This window comes from Panthera tigris, chromosome B1 (genome assembly GCF_018350195.1).
Source record: "Panthera tigris isolate Pti1 chromosome B1, P.tigris_Pti1_mat1.1, whole genome shotgun sequence".
Lineage (NCBI taxonomy): Eukaryota > Metazoa > Chordata > Mammalia > Carnivora > Felidae > Panthera > Panthera tigris.
Window position 1 is genome coordinate 71,652,779 of NC_056663.1, and position 19,908 is coordinate 71,672,686.

The 19,908-nt window shown below is 39.9% G+C and overlaps 1 protein-coding gene across 8 annotated transcripts in view; it reads right to left on the minus strand.

The window, feature by feature from the left end:
• GUCY1A1 (guanylate cyclase 1 soluble subunit alpha 1) overlaps window positions 1–19,908 on the minus strand; it is a 63,006-nt gene that overhangs the window by 5,926 nt on the left and 37,172 nt on the right. For 7 of the 8 annotated variants that reach the window (XM_042983717.1, XM_007084201.3, XM_015538414.2 and 4 more), the window contains 5 exons: window positions 18,918–18,976; window positions 16,891–17,600; window positions 15,000–15,485; window positions 10,940–11,083; window positions 6,761–6,915 (listed from right to left, as the gene is read on the minus strand). In XM_042983717.1, the coding sequence (XP_042839651.1) occupies window positions 6,761–6,915; window positions 10,940–11,083; window positions 15,000–15,485; window positions 16,891–17,600; window positions 18,918–18,976 (1,554 nt within the window). The remainder of the gene's footprint in view (window positions 1–6,760; window positions 6,916–10,939; window positions 11,084–14,999; window positions 15,486–16,890; window positions 17,601–18,917; window positions 18,977–19,908) is intronic. The other variant, XM_015538415.2, reaches the window with a different exon arrangement.

Below are 19,908 nucleotides of genomic sequence, written 5' to 3' on the forward strand. Positions count from 1 at the left end.
ACGTTTTTAAAAAATGTTTTTTTAATGTTTTTATTTATTTTTGAGACAGAGAGGGACAGAGAATGAGCAGGGGAGGGGCACAGAGAGAGGGAGACACAGAATCTGAAGCAGGCTCCAGGCTGTCAGCATAGAGCCCGACGCAGGGCTCAAACTCACAGACTGCGAGATCATGACCTGAGCTGAAGTCGGATGCTCAACTGACTGAGCCACCCAGGCACCCCCAAGTTTTATGTTTTTTAAAGAAACTTACAGATAAACACAATTAGAATGTTATGGAGTTAGAATGTTCATTAAATCATCTTTAAGAAAAGATCAGAATTTTTAACAAAAACAGGTGGAAAAAATAAAACCATTTAAATGAAAGCTTGATGGAATTAAGGCACATGAAAAGCAGCAACGGGCTCAGGCAGGTCATGGGAGTTTTCCTTACTCCTTCTTGACCAGATAACAGTTACCTCAAAATGCTGCATCAACTATCCTATTTTCTGTCATCTCTCCCACATTCTCTTTCTTCTCTTTGTTCTTTCCCTTTATAGAATTCAAGTCCTGTCTCCCTGCTATCAGTTCCCAGCTCTCTTGCAAATAAGAGTTCCGAGGTCTACTACGTACCTATACTGGGCAGTATCCATTTATATTCCCCACCTGCCATGTTTGTCTTTAATGATCTCATTAATCCACTGACCTGAAACTTGGACAATATTTCCGTTTTCTGCACTTCAGTAACAGCTAACAGGAAAGCAGAAAACTGTCCCCAATAATAAACTCCTCATGACACTTAGAATAAAGGAATGTATAACGGTCATTACACAGCAACATTCTAAATTACTGATTAGAACTGGAAATGAAAGATAAGGATTTGAGGTTAAGGGTTTTTTGTGCATGTGGGTGTGTACTCTGTGTCTTAAACGTATAAGTGTTTCAAAAATATATCAAGGAAGCTACATCTGATATTATTTTATTTTTTGACAAATGTCACCCTAAAATTCAATGCATTACCAATAAAGTTCTCCCAAGGAACTAAATAGGTTTTATATTTGTATAACTTTAAAAAATTTTTTTAATGTTTGTTTATTTTTGAGAGAGAGAGATAGAGAGAGAGAGAGACAGATATGGTGCACGAGTGGGGAAGGGGCAGAGAGAGAGGGAGACACAGAATCCGAAGCAGGCTCCAGGCTCCAAGAGCTGTCAGCACAGAACCCCAATGCAGGGTTTGAACTCACAAACCGTGAGATCATGACCTGAGCTGAAGTTGGACGCTTAACCGACTGAGCAACCCAGGCACCCCTATATTTGTACAACTTCTTTTAAATTTTTTTAATGTTTATTTATTTTTGAAAGAGAGAGAGACAGAGCACGAGCAGGGGAAGGGCAGAAAGAGAGGGAGACACAGAATATGAAGCAGGCTCCAGGCTCTGAGCTGTCAGCACAGAGCCCAACACGGGGCTTGAATCCATGTGAGCCAAAGTCAGACACTCAACCAACTGAACCCCCAGGCACCCCTGTACAACTTCTAATAGCTTCTACTATTTGTCCCCAACTTTGATGGAACTGAAATTATGTCTCGGTTTTATAATCCACTTATTAAATTTCACAAAGCATGGACTTTTTATTGAAATTTAAATTACTCTCTTTTTAAGTTTTTCTATCATTTGGAAAAAAATAAACTACTTTTAAAAGAAAGCATTTTAAAATGCTATTAGAGGTATTTCATGTTAAATATTTTGTTCTTTCCTACATAAAGCATTTTAACTGCCACTTGCCCTTTACGTAAGACATAAATATTTCCTATATAAGAGTGAGAGGTAAGTAAATTGAAAAAGGAAAAATAGTGACACATGCACCCCAATGTTTGTAGCAGCACCATCAACAATAGCCAAATTATAGAAAGAGCCCAAATGTCCATCGACTGATGAATGGATAAATATATATATAGATACATATGCATATATAAATACACAAATATATACACACATATATATGTGTATATATATATGAATATTACTCAGCCATCAAAAAGAATGAAATCTTGCCATTTGCAACAAAGTAGAAGGAACGAGAGTGTATTATGCTAAATGAAATAAGTCAGTTAGAGGAAGACAAATAGTACATGACTTCACTCATATGTGGAATTTAAGAAAAAAAACCAGATACACAAAGGGGAAGGGAAGGAAAAATAAAAATAAAATAAAACAGAGACGGAGGCAAACCACAAGCGGCTCTTAACTATAGAGAACAAACTGAGGGCTGCTGGAAGAAAGGTGGGCAGGGGATGGGTTAAATGGGCAATGGGTATTAAGGTGGGGGGCACTTCTGGAGTGCCTTGGTGGCTGTCGGTTAAGCATCTGACTCTCGTTTTCGGCTCAGGTCATGATCTCGCGGTTTCATGAGTCTGATCCTGGCATTGGGCTCTGTGCTGGCAATGCGGAGTCTGCTTGGGGTTTTCTCTCTCTCTTTCCCTCTCTCTCTGCCCCTCCCCTACTTATGCTGTCTCTACCTCTCTCAAAATAAATAAATAAACTTAAAAACAAAAAGGGAGGGGGCACTTGTGATGAACACTGGGTGTTACAGGTAAGTGATAAGTCATTAAATTCTACTCCTGAAACTAATATTACACTATACACTAACTAGAATTTAAATAAAAATTTGAAACAAAAAAAAGGAAAAAAAACATACCATATTTGTTTATAACAGAAATAAAAATAGCAAATGCATTGATGCTCAGTATCAATTAAGTTTTCATTATCATTTATATATGTGCATATAAACACATACTAAGAAATAATTAAAAAAAACAAAAAAGTGAATAGTTACTGTCTCTGGATACTGAAATTATGAGTTATTTTTATTTACGTATATGCAAACATGTAATATTCTGATATGCAAATATGTAACTTTCTGATATGCAAATATAACTTCTGATATGAAAATATAACTTTCTGATATGCAAATATAACTTCTGATATGAAAATATAACTTTCTGATATGCAAATATGCATATATATGCAAATATATATAAATATAAATTTTTTAGAAAAAACATTTCTAAAATAAGCATAGGTTACTATTATAATACAAGATATTTTATTCATAAAAGGTAACACTGTAGTGTAAAATCCTGTTTTTGCACATTTAGTAAGTCTAGTAACATGGCCAACATGCTGAATTTAAGGATTGAAGCTATGGACCTTAACCTGTTGCCGAATATGTATATCAAAATGTCATGATCCTCTGTGGAAGACAAGAGATCCTATATTACGTTTTGGGAGTAAAATGAGTAGCTGATATCAATGTTTACTGTCGAGATTCCAGACAACCAGACTTTCAGATATGAAACGAAGGAAGATTTTCTTTTATGCTGCTTAAAAACAATCAGAAGAAACAGAAAATCACTTTTTCTATATGCAAAGGTTTGGTTTTAAGGATAGACACACACACACGGACTCCTCAACGTGCACATGCACATGTATGACGTTATTGAACACTCACCAGCAGTGACTGGACTAGCAAAGAGTCATGTGATCACAGGATTCTTACTCTCCAATCCCCCAAAGAAAGCAAAGTCAAATCCTGAGGACAGGAGTTCTCATCCCTTCTTGGTTTACCCGGGAAGCCTACAGGTCTATTACCATTACAATAATCCCTAAGAAGTTTTCCAATTCTCATGGATAGTGACTCATTTTCGTATCAAAGCGAGGACAGTCAATCAATCAATACTTTCCTACTACTGTGTGCCAGGCATTGATCTGGGAAATAGGGAGAGAAAATATCTACCACAGGAGGCTGACACTCTACAAGGGGAGGCAGGCAATAAACACATAAAGAAAACAACATTTCAGACACAGATATGAGCTGAGAAGATGAAAAAAATAAGATAACGTGAGGTGTGTGAGGTGAAAGTTGTTCCTCTAAGTATGACAGTGAAGGAGTGTCTTTTGTTTTTGGGGGGGGTGGTGCACATGAGCAGGGGAGGGGCAGAGAGAAAGAGAATCATAAGCACTCCACACTCAGCATGGAGCCCAACGTGGGCTCATGACCTTGGCATCACGACCTGAGCCGAAATCAAGAGTCCGATGCTCAACTGACAGAGCCACTGAGGCACCCCAGGAGTGTCTCTTTGAAGAGGGGATATTTGACTTAGGTCTAATTATGAGAAAGAAGAATACATACGATGATCTAGGAAAGGAGTGGAAAGCAGAGGAATAGCCAGTATCTTCGATTGAGGAAAGGGTTTAGGAAGTCTGATGAATAAAAGTAAGGCCAGGGTGGCCGGGTATCAGAGAGTGACGGAAAAAATGGAAGAAAATCAAGTGACACAGGCTGGCAGGATGTTGATCAAAGAGGACGTTTTAGTCTGTGGTAACAAATTTAAATTTCATTCCGGCTGCCATGGGAAGCCATTAGAGGGTTTTTAACACAGGAATGATGATATCTGGCTTGTACTTTAGAAAGATAGTCTGGCTACTGGGTGCAGGATGAACTGCGGGTAGGAGGTGAGCAAGAAAGTGAGCCGAAGAGTGAGGACGATCCTTGGTTGGCTGAGGTGGAACAGATGAAGGAGGCTTGCCTTGGGGTGTAGTACTGAAGTAAGTCAAAAAAAGATGTATTTGGGGTATTTAATTGTAGGCGGAGGTGGTGAGCTGTAAGGGGGAGAAAGCGACGATCACTCTGAGGTTTATAGTCTAGGTAACACAATAGACGGTGGTGCCATTTTAAGGACATTGATAAAGCGGGGTGGGAAGTGGATTCATTTCATCAGATTGGAGTGTGTGGGAAATCACTTGTTCTAAGACTATCATGTTAATTTTAGTGTGTCGACTAGTCATCCAAGTAGAAATATAAAATATGATACACGGATCTGTAGCTCGGTGGAGAATTGTGGGATGGGCTAGAGAGAAGAGAAAAGGTGAGTCAATAAAGTTCAGACAAAGAAGAGAATAGGGACAGAGCTTTTGGGCATTACAACATTCGAAGGTTCGGTAGGGAAAGAGTACCGACATGAGATACTGAGAAGGTGCAGCCACGGGGTAATAAGAAAACCCGGTTAAGTGTGGTGTCACAGCCTAAGGAAGAAAATGTGTAAAGGAAGGAGTTCTCAAGCTCTTCAGTTGCCAGAGATGTTGAGGAACATAAGGGGAGAGAATCGACCACGATTTTAGCAAGCAACCCTGACGGCCTTGATAAGAACCATTTCAGTGGGGTGCAAGGGACAAACACTGATCGAAGTGAGTAGAAGGGCGAACGGGAGTTAAAAATGTAGAGACGTGAACATAGACAGCTCTCGCAAGGAGTTTTGCTGGAAAAGGGGGCAGAAATATAGGGGAGTAGCTGAGATACACTGGGAAACAAGGAAGCAACTATTTTAAGAGTTTTAATAGTGTGATATGTCTATATTCTGATGGGAATAATCGTTTCACCCGAGAATTTAATCATAGAGGGAGAGCAGGTATTTTCAGAAGGCAAGTTTTGGAGAAGATGAGAGGCAGCGGCACTCAGAGCAAACCTGGAGGGATCATCTGGAAAGGAGCTGGGCAGCTGGTACACAGTCACTGGCCACCGGAATGAAGTCCTAAGACCAGGGTCCCCGGGACAGCTAGGCTGATGGGATCTGCCTGGGAAGGTGGTGCAGTGCTTACCTGACTGCATTTTTTTTCTTTTCCTGTGAAATATGAAGTGAAGTTATCAACTTAGAATTAGGGCCGGAAAGGAAAGGTTGTGGGGTTTTAAGGAGAAAGAAGATGCTATAAAATATTTGTCTCTGAGAATAGAAAAGACAACTCGCTTGGTGTAGTTTGATAAATCAGCTACCACACATCTGGAAAGCGTTTTGTTATTCAAGCATTTTCATTATGATCGGATTCTTTTTTTTTTTAAATTTTTTTAACGTTTATTTGTTTTGAGAGAGAAAGAGTATGAGCAGGTGAGGGGCAGAGAGAGAGGGAGACACAGAATCCGAAGCAGGCTCCAGGTCCTGAACTGTCAGCAAAGAGCCAGATGCAGGGCTCGAACTCATGAACTGTACTCATGAACTGTGAGATCGTGACCTGAGCCAAAGTTGGACGCTTAACTGACTGAGTCACCCAGGCGTCCCTATGGTTGGATTCTTTTTTTTTTTTTTAATTTTTTTTTTTTTAACGTTTTACTTATTTTTGAGACAGAGAGAGACAGAGCATGAACAGGGGAGGGGCAGAGAGAGAGGGAATCACAGAATCTGAAGCAGGCTCCAGGCTCTGAGCCATCAGCCCAGAGCCCAACGCAGGGCTCGAACTCACGGACTGCGAGATCGTGACCTGAGCTGAAGTCGGACGCTTAACCGACTGAGCCACCCAGGCGCCCCCCTATGGTTGGATTCTTAAAATGAGATGAAACGTATCCCTGTCTGACACCTGAATTAAGGATATGTTGAGGACCATGCCCTATAACTTGTGGGGACCATGCTAACTCTGGCAGTTAGCTACTGTACTGGTCAGATTAGCCGTCAAAGCACGGAGAGCATTAACACATGCTTCGAAAAGAATAGCGAGGGAAAACAGGATGTGCATCAAGGATTACAGCTGGGCTACAAATATCTCAGGAGGGTTGTTCTCATGATGCTAATGGGTAATTTTAGAAAAAGTGAGGATGATAAAGTCATTGCGTTCCTTTTCCTTGCAAGATTATCTAAGCAAGAAAATGTCATGGAGGATGAAGGAAACCAAGGAAAAATACAACAACTTTGAATCAATAAAAATAATAGATTTCAGGCATTCAGTGCAAACAGTACCTGTACGTTGTCGGGCTGACGTTGATTTTCCGTGGTACGCTGCAGGACTCAAATTTGTTTGCCAAGGTGACGTTGTTTCCAAAAAGACAGTAACGAGGCATTTTAACGCCGACGACTCCAGCAAAAACTGACCCAGAATGTAGTCCAATCCGCATCTGAAGGCAAAAAGTAACACGGGGTCCTCACCGTCGGTAAAAACGTTTCCTGCTAGTCGGTATTGTACGAATGCTGTTTATTTATTTATTTATTTTTTAATGTTTATTTATCTCGAGAGAAAACACATGAGCACTCGGGGTAGGGGCAGAGAGAGAGAGAGAGAGGGAGAGAAAGAATCCCAAGCAGGTTCCTTGCTGTCAGTACAGAGCCTGACATGGGGCTCGACCTCATAAACCCATGAGATCACGACCTGAGCCCAAATCAAGAGTCAGACACTCAACTCCATTGACTGAGCCACCCAGGTGCCCCAAACGCTGTTTGAATGATTTTGCCTTTTGCTGTCGATACACCATTCCTCCCTGGGCAACACCTCCTGCTAACTTCCTTCTTTTCGCATCCAATTACCAGTGCGGGGGCGCCTGGGTGGCTCAGCCAGTTAAGCGGCCAACTCTTGATTTCGGTTCAGGTCATGATCTCAAGGTTCTTGAGTTTGAGCCCCACATCAGGCTCTGCGCTCACAGTGTGGAGCCTGCTTCGGAGCCTCTCTCTGCCCCTCCCCCACTCCCCTTTTCCCTCCCTTTCTCTCTCTCTCTCTCCCCCTGTCTCTTTCTCTCTCTCAAAAATAACATTTAAAAAAATAAAAAAAACATTACTAGTGCAAAATCAATCACACTTCTCAACTCTTCTCCATTAAGCACCTACGTCTAAACAAGGCATCTTGCACCTGCCTTCAATGTCTGAAACACATTTCCACACATACCCATCACAGTCACCAGAGTGACAAGACAAAGGGTCTATGGGCAGTTTACGTGAACCTGTTCTGTCCATCAGGTGAGACAGACATAATTCCTGGACCCCAGGTGTTGTTTCCCAATGCGCTGTCAGAGAAGGGCAAGAGAAGCCAGCTCTTAGAAAAGAAAGAATAAAAAGAACTTTAAGACAAACACTACCCTGCTGTTCAAATGACTAACAGGAAACAAGAAAGGCACTGTGATGTTTTCATAGAAAATGACAGAGGAAGCAGAGCGGGGGCTGCTTAGGCCCGCATCACAGTGACTATATCAACACTGTTGTTAAACACGCCTGGACGCACAGAAAACCAGAGTTGTGCCATATCTAGATATGAGGTGCAGTCCGGGAAATGTTGGCGTAAAAATTTAGGAATTCTGAAGATTACCAGTGATTTGGAGAACAATTAAAACAGTATCTTAAACTTGCATCTTCCAGAAGATCTGAATTCTTGATGATCTTAGAGGATGCGCAAATTCTTAAATTGCTGCTACAACTCAGCAAGTTCGAGTGGGGATGTTTTATATCACAATCAGACACAATCAGTTCATTATTTTCAAGTCCCATGTTTAGTTGACCATTTAAAACAAAGGTTACATTATAGATGAATTTTAAACAAAGGCCAAGTACTCAACAATTTAGATGTTATTCAAGAAGACTCCAGTTTTGCCTAGTTTTGCAACACATTTTTGGTATTTGCTAACAACATTCTAGAATCATTTGTTCAGAAGGTGTCAAATATGAATTCTGCAAAATTTTCAAACAAAGCACCAAATTCTAAATCAGGAGATCTGCATTCTCAACCAAACTTGGCTAATAACTGACGGTCTGACTTTCTGTAAGTCTCTTTATCTCCCTCTTATTATTTCCTTATCCATAAAATAGAGGATTGAATTAGTTTTACAGTCCCTTCTTTGTCAGTCTCATTTTAATCAGCAAAACTTAGACATGTTACCTCTAGCATTTTCTTCTTTATGGACAATATGGTTTTACACATCTACCAACTGATCAATATGAACAAAAAGCTCTTTTCTGTGTATAAATGTCAAACACAATTTTAGCATATTTCAATCAAGAAGTTTCTGCTCTTTTTGGGCACTCTTCTGGTTAAACCAGTTTCTCTCTGTGTACTTAATTATTCTAGTTTCTTCTTTAAAAATTTTTTTTCACAGATTTTATTTAAATCCAAGCCAATTAACATATAGTGTAGTAATGTTTTTAAGAGCAGAATTTGGTGATTCATCACTTACTTATAACACCCACTGCTCATTCCAATAAGTGCCCTTCTAAATGCCCAACACCCATTTAGCCCATACCCCAACCAACACCCCTCTAGCAACCCTCAGTTTGTTCTCTGTATTTGAGAGTCTCTTATGGTTTGCCTCCTTCTGTTTTTATCTTATTTTTCCTTCCCTTCCCCTATGTTCATCTGCTTTGTTTCTTAAATTCCACATATGAGTGAAATCATATGATATTTATCTTTCTCTGACTGACTTGTTTCCCTTAGCATAATACCTTCTAGTTCCATCCACATTGTTGCAAATGGCAAGGTTTCATTCTTTTTGATGGCTGAGTAATATTCCATTATATATGTACACCACATCTTCTTTATTCATTCATCAGTCAATGGACACTTGGGCTCCTTCCATAATTTGGCTATTGTTGAAAGTGCTGCTATAAACATTGGGGTTCATGTGCCCCTTCGATTCAGCGTTTTTGTATCCTTTGGATAAATACCCAGTTCCTCCCATGTTGCTCTCCCTCCCTCTCTCCCCCTCTCCAGTTCTGAATTTCACTCTTAACTCCACAGCTTTCTTATCAGGGTACTTTTCAAATTCACAAGCAAATTCACAAATTCATTTCAAATTCACAAGTAAATGATCCCAAATTTAAGATGCATATCAAGCCCTGACTGGAAACCTGTTGGGGGCATCTTCCATTTGGGGACCACTTTTGATGCAGCCCACGTCCCATCATGGACATCTGGGAACAGGAAGGGGGTTAACAGGAGTCTGTTTCCATGTTCACTTTGCACTCACTGACTTTCCCCGCCACATTCAGCGCTCTGGCTTCTATCAACACTCCACCTGCAGTTTTCTAAGCCAGAGTTGAGGGGTGTCAGTAAGGAAATCAACAGCGATAGAGGATTTATACACATGGCATGCTGGAGAAACACATAGAGCTTGAGGGGAAAAAAGGAAATATTTCCTATTCTTTCACTCTGATTCCAATCCATGGGGTGGCAGGGCAAGGAGGAGAAAAGGGCTGGGCTCAGACATATGGCTTCTATTACGAAGAGCACCAAGACTATGTTTTTGTATTTTGCATTTTTCTTTCTTTTCTCTATATCTTATAGCATGCCAGACAGGATTCTGTACTATTTCAAAGGCCCATTTCTGAAGGTCATCAGTTAAGGACCGTCCAATAAAATTTAAGTGGCAGATTCAATGTAAGTAGGACAAATAAAGGTAATCTTCTTGTGTTCTATTAAACCAATGCCTAGCATGGTAATTTTAGGTTCTCATCTGCAGTAAGACATTATTCTGAGATAATTTAGAAATTTCAGAGTGTCACGGGCTTTGGGAAATATTGGTGGATTAGAGGTCGATTTTCGTTGTAGTGTAACGGCCTCCCCTGCAGGGACTGGAAAACCAAAAATTACACTTTCCCAACGCCCTTGCATTTTCTAGGCGCACTGAGGTTTGGTGAATCTGATACACTCACAAGAGGTCTGGAAGCCAGAATTTCTGCTGCGACGGCCTCCAAGTGCAAGCACAACTGTGGACGTCTTTATTCTGTGGAGGTCATTCATTCTGTGAGGGTCATGATGCAGAATTTCCACGTTACTGATTCAAAATTATATATAGTAAGTGCAGTTTTGTTCTGCAGCCAATAATGGAGGCAGCAGCTTTCTGAACACAGCAGTTTCCTGACTGCGGCTGTGGAGGTATGGTGCTGGAGCCAGGTTCTTGATCTTGGGAAAAACAATGGTTTCTGAAGTGCCGCTTTGGGAGCCATTTTGTGAAGGTTTAATGTAGAGATGGCTTCTTTAGCTCTCTCGATAGTTCTGTAAGCCACTCGATACCCCCGAGTACGTTCCTTCTCGCTTCCAGACGTTAGAGATTTTGCTCTCCGTCAACCCTGAGAACATCCCCCTGAGGGATGCTATTCTTTGGATACCTAAAAAGCATTCACTCTCTGTGACACTTCCCGGACAGTATCTATCTGCCTTACCTTGATAGGTTCTCCATGGGGAGACATAACTTCATCAGACAGTTCCATCATCTTCAGGGCCATCAGTGCTATCTGAACAGCATGGGTATCACTTTCTTTGTGTAATCCCCCAGCCACACAATATGCATCGCCAATGGTCTCCACCTACACAGAACAGATATTCCATATTACAAGTTCAGAAAGAGTTAGAGTGCACATCTGAGAGCAGAAAATCTCAGTGTTTGGGTCCTATAGGAAATCAGAGTAAATCAGATACACTCAGCAATGGCTTTCCCTTTCGGGAAATTCATAAAGTTTAGATGCCTTATATCAGGCACTGCTCCGAAGGGCAGTGGGGTCCTGCGAGCCCCACGTTAGGAGGTGGCTTCTACTTCCAGACTTGCTGCTGAGTCAATACATCCATCAACTCACCTTTTTCCCCCTCACCATGTAAAATGGCTCTTTAGAGGCAAGTGATGCTATGTAAATGATATTTTGGGTTATAACAGAGATAAAGATCATTGGAATCACTTGCTGATTTTATATCCTTTTAGCCTGAAGTATTTTGAACAGTCACTACTCAATCAATGTCATATGAATTTAGTAAGAATGTGCGACATAAAACGGAGACATTTTAGCTTTTCTAAAGGATTTGGAGGTTCTCATAGCAACTCTAAGTGTCTACATGAATATTAATCACAAAGTATAGAAACCGAGAAAGATGTCAAATAACGGTTCTTGGAAGGCTACTGAAAATTAAGCTGTTTGATAAATTCCGAGTATTATCATTGTCATTGCTGTTGTTGTAAGAAGTGATTTTTATGTCTGTGATGCTGATGACAAAGCTACCAGTTAATTTAAATCTACAAACCATCCACCCAATTTTAATCATTGCATTTTCTCCTCTAAATATTTATGATATCTTATCAGATCATATCATTCCTCTTCTCCAAACCCTCCAATATGGAGGGATGGAGATGAGAGAGAAAAAAAAAAGGGAGACTAATCTTCAGTGATTCTCCATCTCCTCAGAATAAATGTTGAAACTGCTATAACACCTCCAAAGTTCTTCTAGCTTTTCTGCGAATCTCTGACTTTATTCCCTAATCCTCTCCCTTGCTCACTTTGTCTCAGTGCCATTGAGACAAAGTTATCATGTTATCCCTCAAACATACCAAACATGTCCCTGCTTGCTATTCCTTTGCCTGCAGATACTCACTTGGCATGTCCCTCATTTCCTTCAGTGCCTGCTAAACGATCACCATCTGAGAAATGCCTGTCCCAACTGCCTTCTATAAAGTAGCAATCACCCCTTATCTTCTGCACTTCTCCTCCTTTAACTTTATCCAGAATATTACACCAATTGGAATACTATAAAATATACTCATTTGTTTATTTTCTGTCTTTCCCCCCATAGAATATTAGCTCTCTGAGTTTGTCCGTTTTATTAACTCCTGAATTACCAGCACCCAGATATCTGCTAATGAATGAACCAGGCGGTAGTGCCTCTTATAAGATTTTCCTCAGTGAATACATAAGAAGTGCCTAAAATAATGTCTAACATATCTCCGGTGCTCAGTACGTGTCACTAATCAGAAAAAGCGGTGCCCTCACTCCTTGGTGTTCGATGCCTACTCTCTATGCTATTATAGCACCTTGTCCACATGTGTTTGGGTTCGGGCATTCACCAGGTCATAGAGATCGGGCATCGGTCAGCCCCACCCTCCTTTCCTTCCACATATGAGATATTCTCACTCATGCTGGCCAATGCTGGATGACAGGAAATATTTGCTAAAACAACCAATAAATGAATACTGAATCAACTGAAAAATGGACGAAAGGCTGAAGGACAATAAGCAAATGAAATTAAATAAAGTCCTGAAACAAACAGGTCCTGGAAAAGAAAAGTTCAACTATTCCCTGGAAGCCATCACACGCACAGGTGAGCATGTGATGATACATTCTGTATATCTTACATTTATCTCACGGTTAAGACCCTTCCTGATGTCTTCACCGCTGCCTTCAGATATTTTCATGCAAAATCAGAAGTGAAGAGAAGGTGGAAATAAGGGCAGAGCTGATGGTTCCCTATCTAGCTTGGGTTGTGGTTGGATTAACCCGGGAACTCTGTGGCTACTATCCTTGGAGCAAGGAGCACAGATCCTGAAAACTTGATTGGAATAACCACAGTGTTTCAGTTTCACCAGTTCGAAATTTGTAGAAAAGGTGGAATAACTACAGTGTTTCAGTTTCAACAATTCGAAATCTGTAGAAAAGGGCTGCTACTCCTGCAAGCAATCACAGCAGTTGCAAAGGAGACCAAGAATTTCTTCTCACAGTTTCCAGAGGAGACAATATCAAGATAGAAACTGTCTACAAACAAATACAGTCAATTCCACAAGAGGCCGTCAAGCTCAACCTAACTGAAGCCAATTATTTTATCTGTAATTATACATGGACCTCTTTTTTTCCCAAGGGAATCATGGTTCAGTCTGGAATTTCCTGCTAGATATTTTAAAAAGGAAGGCTTTACTTCTCGCATCTAGATTGTAACAAAGCAGAAGTTATGTCTTCCCACAAATGGTATTTATTTTCTCCTCAATAATTGTATTTATTTCTTGTCGGGCAAAGCTCTGAAATGCCAGGTTGTTACATGGGAAACTAAAAGGTGAGTCAAGCCACACAAACGGGAAGGAAGATTCTTAATGCCAATAGCTAAAATAATGCAAAATACTTTAAATTAGTAAAAATATGTTTTAATTCTAAAAACACGGAACCCCAAATCACTTTATTAGTTCTCTTATTGCAAATAAAGTTACATTTTAAAAAGTTTATTACACATTAGGGATAATTACTGTGCCTCCCTGTGCCTAGAGTGATGCGTGGTAAGCACTCAAGAAATCCTGCTGCATCGTGGATAACCGATGTTATTTTCCATAATCTTTAGAACAGTCTTGTTCATGAAGATAATGGGACATAATGTATGTTATTCATGCGTATAATCTCTGTAGGCGGATATCACTTTCTCTGTGTAAGAAATGGGAAAGGCTACTTGACTTTCCCAGCTTACAAAGCAAGTAGAGAACAAGATTTGAAGACAGACTCTCTTCTTCAGACATCTCTGCCCTTGGTCTCTTCAATAATGCCTTAAGTAGGGGTTTTTTTCCCCTCCTAATCAGCCATGCAAACTATCATGTTAACTCTGTATTTAGTTAATCTATTTATTTCTTTAAGTTTATGTATTTATTTTGAGAAAGAAAAAGGTTGGGTGGGGGGAGAGCACGCACAGTGAGGGAGGGGTAGGGAGAGAGGGAGAGAGAGAATCCCAAGCAGGCTCCGTGCCATTAGGATAGAGTCCGAAGCAGGGTGAGTTAATCTATTTAAAGATCATATAATACTCATGTTTCTTCTATACTTTTATTTCTACAAAGGATAAATCTTCCCCATACAAGTCATATTTAAGAATCATCTCTCACCTAATAACTTAACTCAGTTGCCACAGTCTAGTACCAGGTTCACTGATTCTTTTTTTTTTTAATTTTTTTTTAATGTTTATTTATTTCTGAGACAGAGAGAGACAAAGCATGAACGGGGGAGGGTCAGAGAGAGGGAGACACAGAATCTGAAATAGGCTCCAGGCTCTAAGCGGTCAGCACAGAGCCCGACGCGGGGCTCGAACTCACGGACCGCGAGATCATGACCTGAGCCGAAGTCAGCCACTTAACCGACTGAGCCACCCAGGTGCCCCCAGGTTCACTGATTCTTAAACTGTACCTGTTCAGGGGTCCTATACCCCATCCTCCACTCAGTCAATCACCCCTACATTCTGTGCCTCTTATCTGAGAAGACAATGTGTCAGTCCTTTCGTGGAATAACAACCTCTGTTTCTGAGCAGATTCAGAGCTATTTCTGGCTGGAGAACACCCACATGATTAATGCACAATGCCGGCTCCCAGGGTGCGGCATGTGTAGCCCTGCAGAGAAAGCCCTTCGTCTGCCTTGTAACTCGAGACCTGGTTGCAGAGCCTTTTTTTCAGTGACTTTTGCCTGTAAAACGGGCCTTGCGCTCCTCCACCCCTACCTTGTAGACATCCAGCTCTCCGCACTGCCGGTCAAAGCGAGTGTAGAGTGCATTGAGCATGGTGATAACCTGCAGCGGAGAGCACTGGGAGCAGATGGCGGTGAACCCAACGATGTCTGAGAAGAGCATGGTGACATCACTGAACTTCTTGGCTTGCACGACTTGCCCTTGCCACAGCTGCTGTGCAACCTCGCAGGGAAATATGGAGCACAGGAGATCCACGGTCTTCTTCTTCTCCTCCTCCAGGGCTTGGTGGGCCTGCTCAAGGGTGGCCTTCAGCTTGCCCAGCCTCTTCTTCAGGCCGTCCTGTGCCCTGGCCTGCTCCCCTATCAGCACCACGTCCCTCAGTGCATTGTGAATCGGGATGTCTGAGAGGTAGAGCCCTCGTCCCGTAAAATCTTCTAATCGGTCCACACAGGGTGAGCCCAAGAACAACACTGCACTGGATTCAACAATGTAGATCATCTGGCCTTTGAGGTCCATCACCTGTGAAGCAAAGGCAAAGCCAACTCTCATGGTTTATCCAAGTTTTCAACACCTTTCTGAGACAAAAGGAAAGGCATTAGATACAGCGACACTCCCTTTGCATTTAAACTTGATTGCTACCACTTGCAGAGAAGGAACAATATGCTTTCTATGGTTCTCATTTACTGTGCGTCCTAAAATGCATGCAGACATTTGAAGAACAGATAGACTGGAGAAACTCTATACAGAGATCATGATTTCCAATAAGCAGTGCAAAAAATTCTTGCCTCAAGGCGTTCTCACTAGGGGGAATGCTGATGCTTTTGCTATTATATTCCTTTGATAGTAGCAGATTGCGTGAAGGATTGTACCAAGGAAGCCTTGAGAGAGCTGAGGCTTTAGGTGATCATCCTGGGACACCAGATTTACTTTATGAGGGTGAACAAATATGTATATGTGTGTTCACTGCAGCAAAGAGTCCAAATCAATACAAATGTCCTCCGATAGGACTGGCTAAATAAAGTAGAGGATAACCATACAATGGGATTCTATGTGGCCGTTGTGAAAGTGAAATAGACCAATACCTCCTGACATGGAAGAATGCCCCAAATATTGTTTAGTGAGAAAAAGGAAGTGGCAAGTAGGATTTTGTTTTGATCTATCCCAAAAATGTATATAATTAACATCTTTGATTTTTTTTGCTGCAATGAACATCTTTAAGTATCACCTATTTTGAACATCTACCGGCATTATTTTTTATGATAAAAAGTAGTAGTAAAACTGTTTTCACTTTGGGAAAAAAAAAATGCACAACTCCTGGAATTACGCATGTTTCAAAGTGATATCCATCATAAGCCTGACTGTTGGCTTCACTTACGTACCCTCAACTATGATTTTGCAAACTCTTTCCTTAGACTAAATGTTTACCAAAGTTCTCTACCATCAGAACAACCCTCCCAACATTCCTCTAACAATTAAAAAAGTTAGTGGTTCTCCATGTCTATTAAATATTGATTAAAAAACCCGTTTAGTCACCTCCAATTAGAAACAAGTAGTTTTTGTGTATTTGTTGTAGAATAATGCTTCCTATTACTCCAAACTGTCAGCTATTTGGTGATAACTGAAAACATATGTTTAAATACATATTTATCTAGTTTGGTTTATAAAATACTCTGAAAGGATTTTAAAAGGTACACTGCATTCAATAAATGTTTGTGAAGTAATAAATCAAGTAAGCAAGCCAATGATTGCAAAAAGGATTTTGCTTTAAATTGATCTCAGCCTTAAAATTATGTCAGACTTGCCTTAAACATAAATGTTTTATCAATACATTTGAAGTGATGCATATGTTTTTACCTTTTTGATTCTAGTCCTTAAACAAGAAGTGACTTATTTCATATTCAAAACACTATTCCGTTCTCCTTACCCTGGAAGATTTCTTCACAGAGTTGTCCCACCTCCTCACTCGGACCACAAACTGCATGTTCAACATGGTCAGGATTCCACTGAACGTTTGCTTGATTTTTGGAGTCAGAATTTCAAAGTACTCTTCAAAATTAGGCTTTCCTTGAAAGTCCCTCCTGTTCATCAGCCTTCTAATGCCATTGCCGAACTGCAGAATTGTCATGTCTTTGTCGAACATGAAATGAAAAGGAAAGGTCTTGCAGAAGAGGGAGGCAGGAATCACCAGCGAGGACGGGGGCTTGCCCGGGGACAGGGATGGCTTGGTGCTTTTGACGTGAAGCGAGTATAACAAATAGGGCTGATTAACGAACTCGCTGCCTTCAGTACGGAAGCAGGGAGGCATCAGTGACACATCCACTTCTGTTTCGTACAAAATGTGAGCAGCTGCCTTAATGATGCCAGGAAGAATCAGAGACGTGATTCTCTTAGGGAAAAAATAGTAAACATTTAAGAAATTGTGATCTTTATCCAGGCATAGAATGGAAGCGTCCTCGAACCTGCCTCTCTTTTCTGCCTCTTGGCAGTGGCTGCTCTGTTTCAGAAGGGTGCTGAAGCTATTTAAAAAATCTTTGAGGGTTCCTCCAACCACACCTAAGATGTGTTCATCTTCCTCATAACATATTTTAAAAAGCTCTTCACCGAGAGATTCTTTGATGATTTCTGCTGGAACTCCTGAAAGTAAATAATACATTTTTTGCCATATCAAACAGATCCTCTTGGAAGAGCTGTACCATTACTACTGTTTTTAACATTGTTTGATGATTTAGTTCCCTTTAAGTCTGGTAACAAGAGTTCCAACCAAAATTAACCACCTATATTCAAATTATCTACATGGATTAGTTTCTAAAATCCTGGTAGCTCCAAATAAAAACTTCCCACTCAGTTAATTATACAAGAATGATCAGTTAAGTCTAACACATAATTTTTAATCTCCCTTAAGAGATGGTTCTTACAAAAGAACACCTAGAATTTACAGAATCAAGTTCATTTCAGAAAAAGCTCTCCCAGCTTTCTGTTAATGGCAAAAACAGTATGTCTTGATGAAGGGGGTGCCGTCCCACCTGGAGGGCCCCCAGAAGTAGGAACGTCAGACAGGAATTTAAAATCACTGCTCATGAAACTCAATTTGTTGTTTTTCTCTAGATATGACAGAAAGTAATTGTTTTTTGTTTTGTTTTGTTTTGTTTTGTTTTGTTTTTTAGCAAAACAGCATTCTTGTTTTTAGTGTTACCTGGAAGAATATTTGTTTGGAATATATTTACTTCCTGTATCTTTTCTTTCTGCAATCTCTTATTTTTTAAATTCTGTGTGTCATTTTTTTTTTCTCTCCTCTGTAACTGCAAAGACAATAATGCCCTTTCACAGCACCGTTGTGATGTGTTGGGACTGTGTTTAGAATACTGCCTGGCTCCCAGGAAGGGCTCAGGATGTTTGCCATCACCATCATCATCCTTAAATTCTTAATACCTTGTACCTTCAGAAAGATTTAACCCGTTACTCCATGCACTCCAATTTTGAAAAGGCCAGTATGACAAAGTTACTCATCTACTTGTTTTCCTCAAACTCATTAAGACGAGAACTCTGTTAATCCTTTTTCCCACGATTGTTTCCAACCTTTAAACAAAATTCTTTATTTTAGTTTGTTGAGTAAAATTTCTCATGCATAAATGAGGAATACCTAGTTTAAGTTCAAGGCCAAAGCATGTAAATGTCTATGAGTCAGCTTCCCATGCAGCCTTATCTCCTTCTCAGCAGACACACATAAAGAAGAGGAAACGTTTTAGGTCAAACAAAAATACACAAATTATTCTTTAAGTTAACACAATACATAATATTGAACACTTCATACTGGAAATCACCTTTCAGGTGAAAATGTTAGTTCTACAGGTAAATATTTTCTACTAATAGAAAATAGTAGTTTATAGGTAAAATATTAGTTCTGTAAGTATAATTACTCCTTCATTACATATACTTAAACAATTCTATTACCTGCTGCAATTGCTTGGTCTGTAATTATTTTTTCAAAGTCTTCTCTTTCCAAAGATTTCCTGAAAATATGTCAACATCTTAAATTATAAACTGAAAACTGGATGTTACAACTTCAGATTATAACATACAAACATGACGATGGGAAATAATTTAAACTACCTTTTCTGCAGAGGTGAATCGTGACTGTTGAATTTACAGGAAAGGAGCCAACCCAAACAATGTTGGAAAACCCCAAACTATACCTGATTTGAAGTGTTTCATCATCTTCTGAAGCATATTTACCTTTTAACTTAACTTTACCTAGGCTAATACTGTGGGTGTTTACACTGGCAGGGAACCAACCAGAAGTATGAAGTGGCCAAGTAGGGGATGGTAATAAATCAGCCAAGGGGTCGTCTGATAACACAACCAAAAAGAAAAAATTACATACTGATGGATTTCACTTTTTAAGTATCACCATCTTTTTTCCAAAGCAAATACGTAGCATGTCTTGCTTCTGAGTTTAAGGTTCTATACATTTAACTCTCAGGCATTATTACATTTAACTATCCACATATAAAAATTAGTAACTAAAGAAATCTATTCTTCATTCAATTACTGCATTCAGTTTTATCACATAGAAGTTGATAATATCATAGCATACATTTTGAATGACAAAAAGTTTTGGCAATTTCAACTGGATAACTTATTGATTTATGTTTGCCTAATTGTTTTTTTATGATTTCTGATAGTGACTGATTTCTGACCAAGTTGGCCAAACTACTAACAAATTTTAAAAGACACCCAAAGTTCTATTTGTACTTCAATTTGCCATTAGATAAGCCAAGTTTACAGACAGGCAAAAATCTAAATATTAGACAGATTCCAATAAAACACAAAACATGCAGAAAAGTTTCCAAAGGATATATTTTCAAGAGGGAAAACTGCTCAGTCCACTACTTTATCACATAAAGGTACATTGCTTTTAACTGTTTAAAATGTTATGGAGAAA